Below are 17,490 nucleotides of genomic sequence, written 5' to 3'. Positions count from 1 at the left end.
CCGCCCCCCACTGGCAATACATCCCCTCAAGATTTAGTCACGGGTATTTTTAGTACAAGTCATGGACAGGTCACGGGCCATGAATTTTTGTTTACTGCCTGTGACCTGTCCATGACTTGTACTAAAAATACCCGTGACTAAAATGTAGCCTTACTCATGACTACCACTGAACAAAAATTGTGAGCAAAGAATTAACCAAGTCCCTAGACACATATGGGTTCTGAGAATGACAGGGGCTTTTGTGAAGAATTTTGTTTTACAGTTATGAAAGCATGTTGGATTTCTTGAGAAATATGTTTTAACTTTATGGAAGTCAAATTTCATTCACATGGGAAATAATGCTTTAACATAATAAATCTATTGCCTTCAATTAGAGTTGTGCTTATCAAAAGTTTGTTTTCCATGCAATAAATTCCAATCAAAGCTACTAAATTGAAAAAGGAATGTCAACTTTATCTTCTTTTGGAAGTTAACAAGATTGTGCTGCCATTTTGTTTTTGATGTAAGTTACATTTTTTTTCCCCTTTTAATTCTGACATGAATATCTACATATCATATACTGGATGTTCTATAGTACTAATTTTAGGAATTTTTCTGTATTGATTCCCAGTGCCCTCAAACCATGTTATATTAATTCTTGAACAAAACAGTTCTTCGGCTATTGCCTGGCAAATGGTAGAATGGTCTTGACTTTTCAGAACATATACTTTTCTTCTATTTTGTGGCTTGAGGGTTCAAGAGAATGACAAATATGACCATATTAGTAATTTTTCATATATCCTTACTAGGGCTGTTGATTAATGGCAGTTAACTCACGTGATTAACTCAAAAAAATAAATCACAATTAAAAAAATTAATCGCAATTAATCGCACTGTTAATAGAATACAAATTGAAATTTATTAACTATCTTTGGATGTTTTTCTATATTTTCAAATATATTGATTTCAATTACAACACAGAATAAAATATACATTGTTCACTTCAAAATATTATTTTGATTACAAATATTTGCACTGTAAAAAAGATAAAAAATAGTATTTTTCAATTCACTTCATACAACTACTATAATGCAATGTCTCTATCGTGATAGTGCAACTTACAAATGTAGATTTTTTTTTTGTTACGTAACTGCACTGAAAAACAAAGCAATGTAAAACTTTAGAGCCTGCAAATCCACTCAGTCCTACCTCTTGTTCAGCCAATCGCTAAGACAAACAAGTTTGTTTACATTTGCGGGAGATAATGCTGCCGGCTTCTTATTTACAATGTCACCTGAAAGTGAGAACAGAGGTTTGCATGGCACTTTTGTAGCTGGCATTGCAAGGTATTTACTTGCCAGATATGCTAAACATTCGTATGCCCCTTTACGCTTTGGCCACCATTCCAGAGGAAATGCCTTCATGATCATGACGCTTGTTAAAAAAATAATATACTTAAATTTTGACTGAACTCCTAGGGGAAGAATAGTATGTCTCCTGCTCTGTTTTACCTGCATTCTGACAAGTATTTCATATTATAGCAGTCTCGGACGGTGACCCAGCACATGTTCGTTTTAAGAACACTTTCACGCATATTTGACAAAATGCAAAGAAAGTACCAGTGTGAGATTTCTAAAGATAGCTACAGCACTCATTCCAAGGTTTAAGAATCTGAAGTGCCTTACAAAATCTGAGAGGGACGAGGTGTGGAGCATGCTTTCAGAAGTCTTAAAAGAGCAACACCCAGGTGTGGAAACTACAGAACCCGAAACCATCAAAAAAGAAAATCAACCTTCTGCTGGTGGCATGTGACTCAGATGATGAAAGTGAACATGTGTTGGTCTGCACTGCTTTGGATCATTATCGAGCAGAACCTGTCATCAGCATGGACGCATGTCTTCTGGAATGATGGTTGAAGATGAAAGGATATATGAATCTTTAGCACATCTGGCACGTAAAAATCTTGCAACTCCGGCTACAACAGTACTATGCAAACGTCTGTCCTCGCTTTCAGGTGACATTGTAAACAAGAAGTGGACAGCATTATCTCCTACAAATGTAAACAAACTTGTTTGTATGAATGACTAGCTGAACAAGAAGTAGGACTGAGTGGACTTGTAGGCTTTAAAGTTTTACATTGTTTTGTTTTCGAATGCAGTTTTTTTTGGTACATAATTCCACATTTGTAAGTTCAACTTTCATGATAAAGAGATTGCATTACAGTACTTGTATGAGATGAATTGAAAAATACTATTTCTTTTGTTTTTTACAGCACAAATATTTGTAATAAAAAATATATAATATGAGCACTGTACACTGTATTGTGTTGTAAGTGAAATCAATATATTTGAAAATGTAGAAAACATTTAAATAAATGGTTTTCTATTAACAAAGCAATTAATCATGATTAATTTTTTTAATTGCATGATTAATCATCATTTTTTTAATCACTTAACAGCCCTAGCTTTTATATGTCCAATAATAAATTACGTAGATTATGTGACTATTACAAGAATCTGGTATGTTTTGGATAGATGTTTCATACGGCTACTTGGTTATGAATAAAATAACTATTTAGCTGAATGTTCATCACATTTTTTCTGTTGCTGAAAGTACAGACAAGTGTGAGGCCGTAGTCATCTCAACCTTCACAATTAGTTGGCTGAAGGATACATCTCAAATTTTTTTACATATTTATTTATCATCATAAACTTACGCAGCACTTTACAAACAGAATATATTTGTTGATCATAACACTTAAGACAAGATAAAAGTTCAAAAAGATTTTTTTTTTTTAAAAAAGAGAAAGCTAAATGTTAATATTGAAGAACTGAATGGAAAATAGTGTTCTCAAAATGTTCACTACAGATGTTCATCAGGCTTGCAGAATTACAAACTGAATCAGGTTTTACAAAAGTGCATCTTGGCAATACTCAGTACAAGGGAGCTTCCAAAAAAGTTTGAAGAGAACTTTAAGATGAAAAGTAATAATGTATGGAATCCTTACCTAAAATAACTAGACAAATATATTTAATAAACAAACAAACTTCTATTATAACAGTAATGGGGAAGTCAATTGAACTTTGAGAGCAGAAAGTTATATTAAAAAATTCTGGAAAAGCTACAGTGCAATAAAATATGTTGATTAAAAATTGACACTGTTTAAAGTTTTATTGGACATGTGTTCATATGACTAGGCTGGGCCTAGGAGACAAAATGCTTTCGGAGTTTGGAACATTAAATAGGGAAAAAAATGCAAGTCATAGCAAAAAGTTTCACATGTTCTTGAAAATATTTTATAATTGAACAAAAAATAATTTGGATTTGGGAACAGCTGAACTACATTTCTGTCTACCATCTAAGAGTTATTCTTAGATGGAAGAAGAATAAGGAATGTCCATCTGTAAGGAGACCTGAAGGTCTCTGAAAAGACAGATTTTTATATACATAATTTTTGCAATGAAGGAATATGTTGATTAATTATTTTGAAAAAAATGTGTGGGTCACACTTAAGATTTGTACAAGAAACCCACCATTAAACTGTAACAAAACAATGGTCATATTGGTTAGATAAAGATCCAGGCTCCTCCTTCATACTAGCACAGAAGAGTAACTCAAAGCTCAGCTGCATACTTTATATTTATATTTATAGAACAGAGTAAGAATGCTCATGCAATCCTTTTTAGTCTTGCCCCGACTTAAAAAAACAATTCTGCACCAAAGCAGACTCTGAAGTCAAAAAGGCCTGGTCAGCTAATATGCAAAGTCAGATTTGTAATGTACTGAAAAGACAAATTACAGTTAAAGATCAGGTTTGACAATGAACATTTTGGCCTTCATTACTGACAGAGGAAACTTAATGGATTCAGATAGTGATGCCTAGAAGTGATGATAATTCACCAACTGAAGCTGGCAAAAGGAAAACATCTGGCACGTCAATACGGTTGCAAGAAAACTTGAGTTACTTTGTTACAGTAAAAAAAAAATTCTGGCTCCTGTTTTAAGAGAGTTAAAGGAACTACTACTACTTAGTTAAGTTAGAAATCTCCATTAATTCATCCTAATAGCACATGATAATTGAAAGCAATTGAACTTTATGAGAGCAGAAGGTTATATTAAAAAAAAAAACTCTGGAAAAGCTACAGTGCAATAAAAGATGTTGATTTAAAATTGACACTGTTTAAAGTTTTATTGGACATGTGTCCATATGACTTGGTTGGGCCTAGGAGACAAAATGCTATATTTTCTATAAGATTTTAGATTACATTAAACTGTAATAATTGTATTTTAATTTTTCAAATAATATTATTAAGTGTATACTTTCCCATGTAAATTTTAGCAGTTATATTCTAAGGTGTTCCACAGAAATCCAAAAGCATGACAAAAATAGGGGGACCAGAGAGGAAGGCGTTAAGCAACTGTTACAGTCTCCCAAACCTGGAGTCAGCACAAGCCTAAAAGTTAATGTCACCTGGCTGCCAATGGCCACAAGAGTTCATCTTAATCATTTGGTAGGACTTGGCCATGGGAATACTCCCTGAATTGAGAGCCAGAAGCGGTGACCTGGTATAGGAGCCTACAGTTTGGGAACCTCCTACCAAATTGTGTAGGAGTCACTATATATGTTCATCATCCATGGATCCCCAATGCGAAGTCCTCAGTGGGTTGGATTCACCAAGCTATACTGCTGCTGTTAACCATCTGAGCAGCGCAAACTGAGCTGTGCGATGGATCTGGCCCTGTATTTTTATAAGTGCATGTATGAATTAATAAATAATGTCAACTCACCAGTCATGGATGGTGCCACTTTTCTTTGCCCTTTGTGGTCCACAGTACCTTCATATGCTACTGTAACATCATAAACTGCATCTAAGTAATTCTTCATTGAGTCAATGGCAACATGAGTTGCCTTTACACGTGGCGTCAGCACATGTTTTAATACTGCAAGCCCTAGGAAAGAGCACAGACAGACATTGGATAAAATAGCTGGACTTAAATACTGAAAATATACAAAGGAAAAGCCATTTTCAAAAGATGACTGTTCAGTGGTTTCCAAACTATGGTCTGTGTAGAGCGGTCTGGCTACATGTTGCTGGTTTCACCTACTGATATCCATTTCCTAAACTGTATTAAGAAGATAGAACATATTTAATGTATTTTTACCTAAACAACTGCTGTAGTTGCATTAGAGATATTATGTGATTGTTTTGTGGACCAGCCTCTCTTTCCATTAACAATCTCTGTATTAAATATATGGTTCACTGTGGAAAGGTTTGGGAACCTCTGTAAGTAGTAATGAACACCATTTAAATTCTACGAGTGGGGAGTATGAAAAATGTCCCTTCTATACCTTCTTTCTGTCTCACAGGGGTATAAAGTGAGTTGAAATTGTGAAGAAGTGTTAGAACATAAAGGCTGTTTCCTGGAACCAACTCAGAAGGCAAAACATAAACACAGGTAAATTCAAACAAGTTTAATATTCACCCAACATCTTACTCCCTGTGTGAAACCAATTTTTTGTCCACTAAATATTGAGTTCCATTACCCCTCAATATCAGTGACACAGAAATCTATTCAAATTATGTGTGAATAGACAGGATGCTATTCTTGGCCCCACTGTCAAAGTGTAATTGGTGATTCCATTATGCTTGCTTTGTTTCTCCTCCCTAAATACTAATTCTCCCTCTTTCAAACGCACTGTATAACCGCAACCATCCCACTGTCTGAGATGTTATTCTGATAACTCATCAACTCCAATTTTTCAAAAAGAAAAGGAGTACTTGTGGCACCTTAGAGACTAACCAATTTATTTGAGCATAAGCTTTCGTGAGCTACAGCTCACTTCATCGGATGCATCCGATGAAGCGAGCTGCCACAAGTACTCCTTTTCTTTTTGCGAATACAGACTAACACGGCTGCTACTCTGAAACCATCCAATTTTTCAGTTTGCCAGAAGGGACTGATTAAGAGCAATCAAAGGTCTTTCCTCATACAAGTAACCAAATTCTGTTCCTAACTAAAATGATGTGGCTATACTTTAATGGTTCAGTCCCCCTCTCTGTGTGTGCACACATCTTTGCAACTTCTGTTCCTGGCCCTTCCTCATCCCATTTTCTCTACAATTTTGTTTTCACTTTGCTCAACACCGCATCCCTGCTGCTTATACCGCCACTGCCAAGGGAGCACTGTTTGAAATAGTAGCAGCAGCATGACAAATTGGATTCTGCTATTAAAGAATTTTTGAAAAAAGCAAGGACGGACAGTAAAAACATGCACGTTCTCCAGCTCCAGATCACATTTAACCTGGAGATATCTGATTAATCCTGTTTCCACACTTCTATAAAATCAAGCCAGTAACAGAAAACAGTAAGAGATATCATGTTGAGATAGGATAGAAGGAAAGTGATAATACCTAAGGTGTGAAATGAGTATCAGGAAGTATCACTACCCATTTATTTTACAGAAATAATATTTTGATAATGTGAATCATGGAGCATCACAGAAGCTGTAGACTGAAAAGAGACACGGTTGTTTTATTCAGATATCTGCAGTGGATAACTGTTCCCTATAGAATATACTTGAGTGCTTTGACCACTCCAATTTAAAATGTATTCAAGCAGTGGGGCTTTCACAACTTCACTTGAGAGATTACTACAAGTCTAACAGATCTCACAGTATATTATCCCTTCGATGCAACCTACATTGTTCTTTCCTCATTTCTATTCCATTATTGCTAATTATACCATTTGGCTCACTAAACAATCCATCCTTAGGACAGTAGTAATGCAGCTGTGTGTTTTGACTAGCTCAGCAAAGCCATATGATGTATAATTTTTGTTAATACAACTGACAAGATATTTGTTTAAAAACACTTTGCATTTCACATGAAAAATGAAGTCTTTGCACATCTGACCTGGGAGCTGCTTAGCAACTGGAAACTGAAGTTTTATTCTTGTGAAATTTACTCCTCGCCTGTGGGGGTTTTTTTTTTTTTTTTTTTTTTTAATAATTTAAAAATGGAGGGCTTTCAAAAGTTTCCATTAGAAAATATCTCTTCATGCTAACTGAAGAACTCATAAGCCTTGAATACTCTCCCAGTTTATTCTCTGTATCTTCCTTTGTATATAACTGGGAAAGAATTCTTTGCCCACCAGGAAGGAGGAAAAAAGGTTAAAAAACCCTCAAGATATGAGAACTAATGAATGGTATTTGCCAATGACTGCTCATAGCCTTCCATCAATAAACTGTAACAACTCCCATTAAAGTCAGTAAAGTTTTATGTGGTCTCCAAGAAGACTAGATCCCCAGGCAAACAAGCACCTTGTTATTTGCAAATATGGTTTAAGACTAGTCCAACAATTCATGGGAAAAACAGTTTTCAAAGGTAACTTACTCTCAACTCCATTAAGGCAGGCAGGCACATAGTGAAATGGATGGAACACTCACTCCTCCTGGGGATGCCAAAATACCTGCTGTATTTTTCACACACAGTAAAGATGAGCGGATGAAGATCTAATTCAACAAGATACTCTTAAACATATAATCTCATTGACTATTGGTTAATGGGACTATCTCCTGCTAAAGGTGAGACACTGAATTGAGGCCTCAGAAATGGCTTAGACCAGTGGTTCCCAAACTTGTTCTGCCGCTTGTGCAGGGAAAGCCCCTGGCGGGCCGGGCCGGGCCGGTTTGTTTATCTGCCGCGTCCGCAGGTTCGGCCGATTGTGGTTCCCAGTGGCCGCGGTTCTCTGCTCCAGGCCAGTGGGAGCTGCTGGAAGCGGCGTGGGCCGAGGGATGTACTGGCTGCTGCTTCCAGAAGCTCCCATTGGCCTCGAGCACCGAACTGTGGCCAGTGGGAGCCGCGATCGGCTGAACCTGTGGACGCAGCAGGTAAACAAACCGGCCCAGCGTGCCAGGGGCTTTCCCTGCACAAGCGGCGGAACAAGTTTGGGAACCACTGGCTTAGATAAAAACTGGGAAAAAAAGCTTACTTCAGCTGACAGGTGCATAACAGAAGATAAGTTGAGCAGATGTGGCTGTATTTGTAGTTGGGAAATCTGGAATTAAGAAAACAACTCTGAAGGAAAGTTAAGAGGTCTACACTCCCTGAACAGCTAAACCTTCAGAGTTTTCCTGAGGAACACCGAGATGCCCCGCGGCTTGCACACTGGTTCAGTCTGAAGATATATGTGACTGGACACAAAAAGGTATATAGTTTCATAGCATCCTAAAAGTTTTAACCAAAATGTTTAAAATCCATGATTGCTGTGGCTGACCATATCCATTTCTATATAAGAAAACACACTTTTGAGCATGCCCAGAATATATGTACTTTTATTTGTGTTTGAAGTGAAACCATGGTCTAGTTCCACAGAGTTTGAACGTGCACTGAATCTCAGAAACAGATGATTTGAAGTCAGTGTTTTGATGTTTTAAAAATACTTCTATAAAATGGACCGCATGTGAAGTGAAAAATTCCAGTCTCTTGCTGTTAACAAAACTTCTTCTCCAAGTAAAATATTAGAAGGCTTTGGAGGTTACTCACTTTTAGCCTCAACTGTTACAAGGAGATATTCTATCTTTTGTTATTTCTGTCTCAAAAATGTTCCCCAGGCCACCTGCTCACTGAACAGCAGAATTTCCAAAGCAGAGTGTAAACATATTAAATACTGCAGTACTGCTTAAGGAATTTTTGAACTTACAGAGTTAAAATATTAACAGTTTCTTTTTCCTTAGGACTTGACAAAATCATTGCAACATTAAAAAGGTTTGCCAGTGACCGTCTGTTACCTCTACATTCTTTAAATAAATCGTTACAATGCAGAAGCCTACAAGAATGCTATGACAAAGTTTGAGACACCTTGAAGTATTTTGGGGAGAACCTCTGGGATTTCCTTCACTTCCTGACCTAAAATTTTGAAACTGCCCTGTAGTACTACTGAGTGCTATTAAACAATTCATTTCTAAAGTGCTCTGGGATCCTTAAAGTTGAAAGGATCTGTATAAGTCATTATCCCTATCTTGCTTCTTTAGGAGTATGCAATGGTATAGCGATGTTGGTGCCAGGATATTAGAGCATCACGGTGGGTGAGGTAATATCTTTTATTGGACTAACTTCTGTTGGTGAGAAAGACAAGCTTTTGAGCTTACACAGAGCTCTTCAGGTCGTGGGAAGATACTCAAAAGAGTACGTCTACATTGCAGTTGGACACCCATGGCTGGCCCAAACCAGCTGACTCACGCTTGCAAGGCTCAAGCTCAGGGGCTGTTTAACTGTGGTGCAGACATTTGGCTCTGGGAGCTTCCCATCTCACACGGTCCCTGCAGCCCAAGATCAAACATCTACATTGCAATTAAACAGCCGCAAGCCCGAGCCTCACAAGCCCAAGTCAGCTGTCACGGGCCAGCCATCGGTTTTTAATTTCAGTGTAGACATACCCAGAGTGTCACAGCTAAATAGAAGCTGGAACAGATTGTTTAGTATAAGTAGTTAACACATTTCTAGAGATCACTGAAGGTGAAGTAACCCATTAACACCTCTCCAGTTACAGGGGGGAAAGGAATAACCATTAAAAAAAAAAGCTGGAGGAGGAAGAGGGTTAAATGGGTTATAGATTGTTGTAATAAGCCATAAATCCCGTGTCTCTATTCAGTTTATGATTTTTAGTATCTAGCAACGTTATGAATTTAAGCTTCCAGGCTCAACTTTTGAAGGTGAAGTCCTCATCTTTTCAGGATGAGGACTCAGAGGTCAGCTATAGAGTGACTGCTTTGTGAAAAGTGTTCACCCACAGGTGATACAGTGTTTTTGTCTATTATCATTTCTCTATGTGAGTTCATTTGAGAGTGTAATGATTGTCTCATTTCACCCACATAGTTGTTATCGGGGCATTTAGTGCACTGAATGAGGTACACCTCATATACAACAAGCCCTACTTGCCCCAGTGATATTTGTTTATTCAATTGTACATCAATTATGTAAATATTTAGAAGCATAATATGGTGGCCATATTTTTCTATTTTGTGAACTGTCACTTCAAACGATGCCACTATGTTGTGTTTCAAAATATTTATTCGGTAAATATGTTGCTGAAGATTACAGTATTGTACCTGTAATTATACAATTATGGGTGTGGACATTCTATTCAGCATACCTAATGTTGCTTCATTTTCCCCAAATACACTCCTTGTGGCCTGAAATTTATCATTCCCCCTGCTACCATCACCATGTAGATCTTTCTGGAAACATTTACATCCATTCAGACAAAGAAAAAAACCAACCCTCTCTACATTCAAGGAATGCTCTATGATTTGCGCACGTTCAATTAACTCTATACTGACATGATTTTCAAACTCTGCGTGTACACAGTACTCAGAGGAGTGTGTTTTGTTAGTTTTTTTTTAAAAAGTATGACCATGAATGGGATCATTAGTCTTAATAGGGGAGGAGCACAACTGGAAATCAAGCCTAAATGGGAACAGAGTTCTTTTCATGACCGGTCATTCATTTAGGTGTCTATATGGGAGCTATTAGGTGCTGAGCTGTTTTCATAGATTTCAAGGCCATAAGGGACCACAGTGATCATCTAGTCTGACCTCTTGTATAACACAAGTCATAGAACTTCCTCAAATAATTCCTAGACTATATCTTTTAGAAAAACATCCAATCTTGATTTAAAAATTGCCAGTGATACCACGACCCTTGGAAAATTGTTTCAATGATTAAGTAGCATCAATGTTAAAAATTTACACCTTATTTCCAGTCTGAATTTGTCTAGCTTCAACTTCCAGCCTTAGACTGTGTTATGCTTTTCTCTGCTAGTCTGAAGAGCCCATTATTCCACATTTGTTCCCCATGTAGGTACTTACAGAAAAAACCCGGTTACTAACCTTCCATAACTGCTGTTCTTCAAGATGTGCTGCTCATGTCCATTCCACATTAGGTGTGTGTGCGACCGCTGCCAGAGATTGTTCCCTCAGTGGTATCTGTCGGGCCAGTTCTAGTCCCTCTGGTGCTGTGCGCTTATGTGCCAGTATAAGGGGTACTGCCAGCCACGCACCCTCTCAAGTTCCTTCCTGCTGGCTAACTCCGACAGAGGGGTAGGAGGGTGGGTCATGGAATGGACACGAGCAACACATCTTAAAGAACAACAGTTATGGAAGGTTAGTAACTGTTTTTTCTTCTTCAAGTGTTTGCTCACGTCCATTCAGGCGACTCACAAGCAGTACCTCAGGAGGTGGGCTTGGAGTTCATGAACATGCTGACAACAACACTGCTCTTCCGAACCTGGCATCGTCTTGAGCCTGTTGGGTAATGGTGTAATGCGATGTGAAGGTATGCACTGACAACCAAGTTGCAGTCCTGCAAATGTCTTGGATTGGAACCTGCACCAGGAATGCTGCTGAAGAGGCCCAAGCTCTAATGGAGTGAATGGTTAAGATGACTGGAGGTGGGACATTTGCCTGCTCGTAACATGCCCGAATGCACAAGGTTATCCAGGATGAGATTCTCTGGGCTGACACTGGACACCCTTTCATCCTGCCTGCTACTGCTACAAAGAGTTGTGTGGATTTGCGAAAGGATTTAGTCCTCTTGATATAGAAGGTGAGGGCACGCCTAATGTACAACTGCTCTTCTGAGTTCTTGTGAGGCTTTGGGAAGAAGACTGACAGGAAAATGGCCTGGTTGCTATGGAACTGCGAAACCACCTTTGGCAGGAAGGCTGGGTGGGGTCGCAGTTGGACCTTGTCCTTGAAGAAAACCAGGTATGGTGGTTCTGACATAAGAGCTTTGATTTCAGAGACCCTTCTGAGTGAGGTGATCGCCACCAAGAAGGCGACCTTCCAAGAGAGAAGCAGTAGAGGGCACGACATTAGTGGCTCAAAGTGAAGTCTTGAGCCTTGAGAAAACCAGGTTTAAGTTGCATGGGGGAATTGTCTCATGGACCTGAGGATAAAGTCTCTCCAGTCTCTTAAGAAAAAGGACCATCCTCTTGTGAGAGAACACTGACCTGCCATTCACTGGTGGGTGAAGGGCTGAAACTGCTGCTAAATGCACTTTGATAGATGCGAGGGCCAGACCTTGCTGTTTTAGATGGAGCAAGTAGTCTGAGATAGACTAAAGGGAAGACGGAATTGGAGAGAGGCCTTGTTGGGATGCCCATATTGAGAAGTACTTAAATTCGGCCCTAGTGGATGGCCTCCTACTACCTAACAAGACCTGCCAAACTTGTTATGAACAGGTCTGCTCTTTTGCGTTCAGCCATGTAACATCCATGCACTGGTGGGTGAAGAGAATTGAGATTTGGGTGGCGTAACCGACCATGGTCTTGAGAGATCAGGCCAGGGCAGAGTAGAAGCAGGATTGCTCTTGATAGACCCAGTAGCGTGACGAACCAGTGCTGGCATGCCCATGCTGAAGCTATAAGACTAACTTTTGCCTTCTCCCATCTGATTTTCAGGTGGATCTTGTGAACCAGAGGGGCTGGGGGGAAATGTGTAGAACAGGAGCTCTGTTCAGGGAAGCAGGAAGGCATCTGAGAGGGAACGTGGGCTGTGCCTGCAGAGTGAGCAGAACTGATGACATTTCCTGTTCTGCTCGGTCGCAAACAAGTCTACCTGAGGAGACCCACCCCCTTTGGAAGATGAACCTGGTGAACTCCGGGTGAAGGGACCACTCATGGTGAGAGGAAAAGGATCTGCTCAGTGACCCGTCAGTGCATTCCGAGCTCTCAGAAGATGTGAAACCTCGAGGTAGATAGACTCAATGCTCTGAATGGAGTCGATGGTGTCACCGTGGGACCTGGGCTGGAGGAGTGGCCTGGTCACACTCTACTGCCTTCCCCATGTTTGTCTTTCTTCTGCATCGGTGAGCGCCTTCTGTCAGTGTGCTGCTTTCTTGTCACTGGAGATGGGGAATGGTGTCAGGAAGTGTGTGTTGCCGGAGGAGCACTTTGTACTGAGTCTCAAGTGCTTGGTGCAGAATGGGAGTGGCCTGGCTCTGAGGCTGGTCTGAACACTGCTTCCATTTGGATAACCTCTAATCTCTGAGTCCCTTTTTGTACGGGGTCAAAAGTCCAGAGAGATCTGTCACCTGTCTCTCACGTAAGTCTCTCCCAAAAACTTCAGCTGGAGTGTGGGTCACTCATGGGCATAGGCTTGCCACAGGAAGCACAAGGTTTGAAACCCAGGGACCAGGGCACGCCTGACCCCAGTCCCTTGACAACAGGGAGAGGGAAACCTTGCTGAAGCAGGAGGGGTTGTTCCAGCAACAGTTGTGGGCGGAAACAAGGAACTGAGAGGGTGCATGGCTGGTGGCACCCCTTATACCAGCACATAAGAACGTGGCACCAGAGGGTACTAGAGCCATCCTGATGGATACCAGTGAGGGAAAAATCTCTGGCAATGGTGCCGGGTATGCACACATCTAACATGGAATGGATATGAGCAAGCACTCAAAGAACATGAAATTCTGAAAATATGATCCTGTTTTGGAGATTAGGGTAGTCACTGGGAAGCTGTTAACTGTGAAAGTAGAGTTAATTTCCTTCCCATTCCAGGATTTACTGGTGAGCTCTGAAGGCCTAAGCACAAAGTAAGCTCTGATTTAGGGCCTCCCATTTGGTTAATAATGAAGATGGTCCAAGAAATATCTTAAAAAATAAAAGCTGTAATGCACTATTTAATATGCCTAGCTCAGTATATTGTAAACAAATGAAAGTACTGGGCATACATCACATCTTTTAAAAGTATCTGTTTTATAAAAAATGTTAGATAGTCTTGCAATCACTTGATAATCTTTGCTAAAGTCAACATACCATTATTTAAAAACAACTAGTTACAATTATTTTGGCAGCCTGTCTGCATGCAATTCACAAAACAAGCTGTGCTTAAACTGTTTTTAATATTGGGCAATACAAAGTTAAGACTCTATGTTAAAATATTTGAGGTCATGAGATTTTACTTTAAAAGCCAAAGAAAACAAGCTAAATATCTAATAATGTCATACTTTACCTTGTAATGCTATTCTCATTGCTAATATATAGAGGAGAACCTAATTTTTGAATTTTATCAAGTTAGTAAACTATTATAAAAAATACAAAGTCTTAACAGATAAGCTAGGGAGGCCAATAAAACCAAAAAAGAACTGGCCTCTATTAAAATGGTCAGATAATCTAAAGAAAATCAAGAGCACAATGATGCTTCAGGTATCATTCTGGTGAACAGATCTAGTAAAAGTAAAGATTATTTCAACTCAGAAAAAATAACCACTTAGCAGAGATGAATGGGAAGTTTTCCCTCATGAGTGTGAAAGTCCCAGCCACCACAATCTTTAGAAATTAACCTTTTAAATTAAAAATAGATATATAAATGTCTGACCATTCACTTTTTTTCCTCCTCGATACAAGTCGTATCTGAAGGCAATGAACAGAGAAAATGCCAACCAGAGCCTGGAAAAATCAGTGGATAGTTATAATGTATCTGGTAAAGTCAGTGAATGCCTGTGTCACCAGAGCCCAAAACAGACTGAAACCTAGACCTCAGAGTCAGGTTGATCAACTAAAGATCAGTGTCTACTATGCCTTATACCATTCATAATTTTACTGCAGACAAATCACTGGACAAGAAACCGGCTCAGTGATCATCCAGGACTAATGTTAGGTCAGCTGGTTCCCCTCTTTTTAATCTTACTCCCAGAAACTGTATTCACCACAGACCAAGAGAGAACATATCTGGAGGAGAGGAGCCATGATATTTCCTACTATGTTCAGACACAGGAAAATCTAATTTGAATCGGAATCCCTTGAGTATCTCCACTGAGAGTCCAAAGGGACTAACCTGGACATTGTTCTAATCTAAAAATCAGACATGAAAGGCTTCCCACTGGAACGGACAGAGACACTGTCTAACATAGCGAAGAAATCCATAAGACTAGTTAACTTGTAAAACTTAAACATCTTCACAAACTCTCTGAGTAGTCCAAAATCTACTTTTCCAAAAATACACATTAGGATTCTCACACAGTCTCTGACCCAAACCAAACCGAACTGTGGAGCATACCATGAGGTATGAACACAGGAAATGCAAACACCTCCTTTCCTCCCCCAATCTTCGTCCTCCAGAGATAAATGAAAAGTCTTCTGCAAGGCAAGAAAAAAATTACGATTGTGATTACCAAAAATTCAGGGACACTGTGAAATTCCAAAACTTACTTATGGGAAACTCCACCCAACAAACAGACCAACGAGTAAGAAACATCTATGGGACATACTCATTACATTCTAACAACATTTATGGATACTTTCACAGTATTCTGTCTCACCCCAATCTCCACAGAGAACATCATGGTTCACAGACTGGCATTGAGCAATTTTGAGGTTTATGGAGAAAAATACAAGATTTAGCAATGTTAATTTTAAAACTCCACGACGGTATTTTCTGTGGATGAAAGTGGCGAGAGAAACATTGAGTTTAACACTTTTAAAATACTTTCTAATAGGTTCAGATAGATCAATATCCAGTTGATTGGATTTATACACAGTAAAAGCCCTATTTTATGAACTAATTGAGAATTGAACAGTCCATAAAATCAAAAAGTTCATAACATCGAACGTCTGAAAATTACAATAGGTACAGTGCATAGTATACATAATGAAGATAATAAATGTATACAATAAAAATGATTTTTCTTTGAGAGAACGGAATCCTTTGCCATCAAATCTCTTAGTTTTTAACCCTGTACAATTCCTTGAACATCGGTTGAAGGACTGAAGTTCATATTTGGCAGCAGGAACCTGGCTTAGACAGCAGAAAAATCGTTCATATAACCGATCATTCAGAAGATTGATGTTCATAAAATCAGGGTTCTACTGTATGGTTACATCTATTGATAAGTGATAAATTCTGCTGACAAGCTGGATAAGCTAGATGCATTTTATCCATCTGGTAATAACTCTTTTTTAGTCCTACAATTTCTTCGCTCTACATGGTTAACAGCTTTGTTTTTAAAAGTTAAACAGAGAAAGACAGTTCTAAGTTACGTATGGAAGAAGAAGCCCTTGCTAACCTCGGATGTCTGGGTGGGAGTCTCTTATATTATTAGGGTCACATATTCTCCCTTTACAGGACTACACTGTAGAGAACTATGATAACACCACTATGCTAAAGAACTGATCAAAAGTGAGGTTACAAAAATATCACAGCTATTTCCACAGTGGGTGAGTTAGCTGCTCTGTGGCAAATTCACATCTCCTGTTTCTAGTATCTTCAGATAAAGACACTGTCTGCTATCCAACCAATAAGATACACATTACCAGACCACCCACACAGACAGAAAACCATTTGTTAGGCCACAATCTTAAAATGAGTCTAGCATCAGAAATTTATAAATCCCCCCTAAAAGATTCATAAAATCAAGGAACAAATATGCATCTTCCTGGTGGAGGGACTTTGGAGACAGAGGAGGAAGGTGAAGGGGGAACATCAAGAAAACGTATGAAAACATGCAGACAAGTAGCAAGTGAAGGTCGTTTTGTTTTGCGAACTCTTAAAATGAAAATCATGATGCAGAACGTACCATATGTCTGATAGGCTATATTACACAACAAACCATCTCACTGCTGTGTTTAAAAGACACTTCTACTCTGGTGGCAATGCCATTTTGTTCATGACTTTGGAACATCCAATGTAGGGCTGGACTTGCATTACCAGATATCATAGTTCAGGGCAACTATGCCTGAATTCCCCCTCTGCGGTCTACCAATGGCACCCAACTCTAGGCTCCTGGCTCTTTAGCCATCACCTCCCTTGGGTAGAGATCCGCATCTCTTGGCCTCCTGACTGGGGATTTTCCAGGCTCCACAGTTCCCTGCCCACACTGTGATTTCCCCAGCAAGCCAGACTGCCTAAACAGGCCAGCATCTGTGCGCTTCTTTCTCTTTTCAGCACTATGAACAATGTAACTGTCAGCAGTTACAAGTTACCATACAGCTCCCTGTAAGCAAGCACATTTATTTGTAAGGTGAAAGCATTGCAGAGAAAAATATTAATAAAAATAAAAGAACTTACACACATGCTAATAAGCAGAGACGACCTGTACCTGCTGATGGGGGACCCACAGTTTAAAGGTTTGGCTGCCCCTTGAACAGCTTGAGTCATGTGCTGCCCCTTCCCCCCAGGAGACGTACCTTCAATCTCCCCTCCCAGAAAGCAGTGGCCCCTCCCTGAAGCTCCCAGGTGTTGCTCCTGCCTCTCCCCAGGGCACGCAGCTTGCTGAGTCTGGCAGCTGCTGGCAGGGAGGAGGGATTTGGCTGCACCATGTGGCTGAGTGGGGGGTGGAAAAAACTGGCAGAAGTTGGGGAGAGGGCACGTGACCCTACATGCTCCCCCACACGTCGCCTCTGTTAACAAACTTACTAAAGGTCACACCTGAAGGGCTTTGGAAGGAATCAGTCCTTCAAACCCCACCAAGGGTTTTTTCTGTGGTTCATAACAGCCTAAGCTCATAATTAG

The 17,490-nt window shown here is 39.6% G+C and overlaps 1 protein-coding gene across 2 annotated transcripts in view; it reads right to left on the bottom strand.

The window, feature by feature from the left end:
• The window catches only part of AGPAT5 (1-acylglycerol-3-phosphate O-acyltransferase 5), a 120,199-nt gene that overhangs the window by 29,559 nt on the left and 73,150 nt on the right, over positions 1 to 17,490 (bottom strand). The window contains exon 6 of one of the 2 annotated variants that reach the window (XM_007055053.4): positions 4,768 to 4,929. The exons of the other annotated variant lie outside the window; for it this stretch is intronic. Coding sequence (XP_007055115.2) covers positions 4,768 to 4,929 — 162 coding nt within the window. The remainder of the gene's footprint in view (positions 1 to 4,767; positions 4,930 to 17,490) is intronic. 2 annotated transcript variants of the gene reach the window in all.

The sequence above is a fragment of the Chelonia mydas genome, chromosome 3 (assembly GCF_015237465.2).
Source record: "Chelonia mydas isolate rCheMyd1 chromosome 3, rCheMyd1.pri.v2, whole genome shotgun sequence".
In the NCBI taxonomy this organism is placed as follows: Eukaryota; Metazoa; Chordata; order Testudines; family Cheloniidae; genus Chelonia; species Chelonia mydas.
Note: the sequence above shows the minus strand (reverse complement) of the source record. Positions and strands in the feature narration are given on the sequence as shown.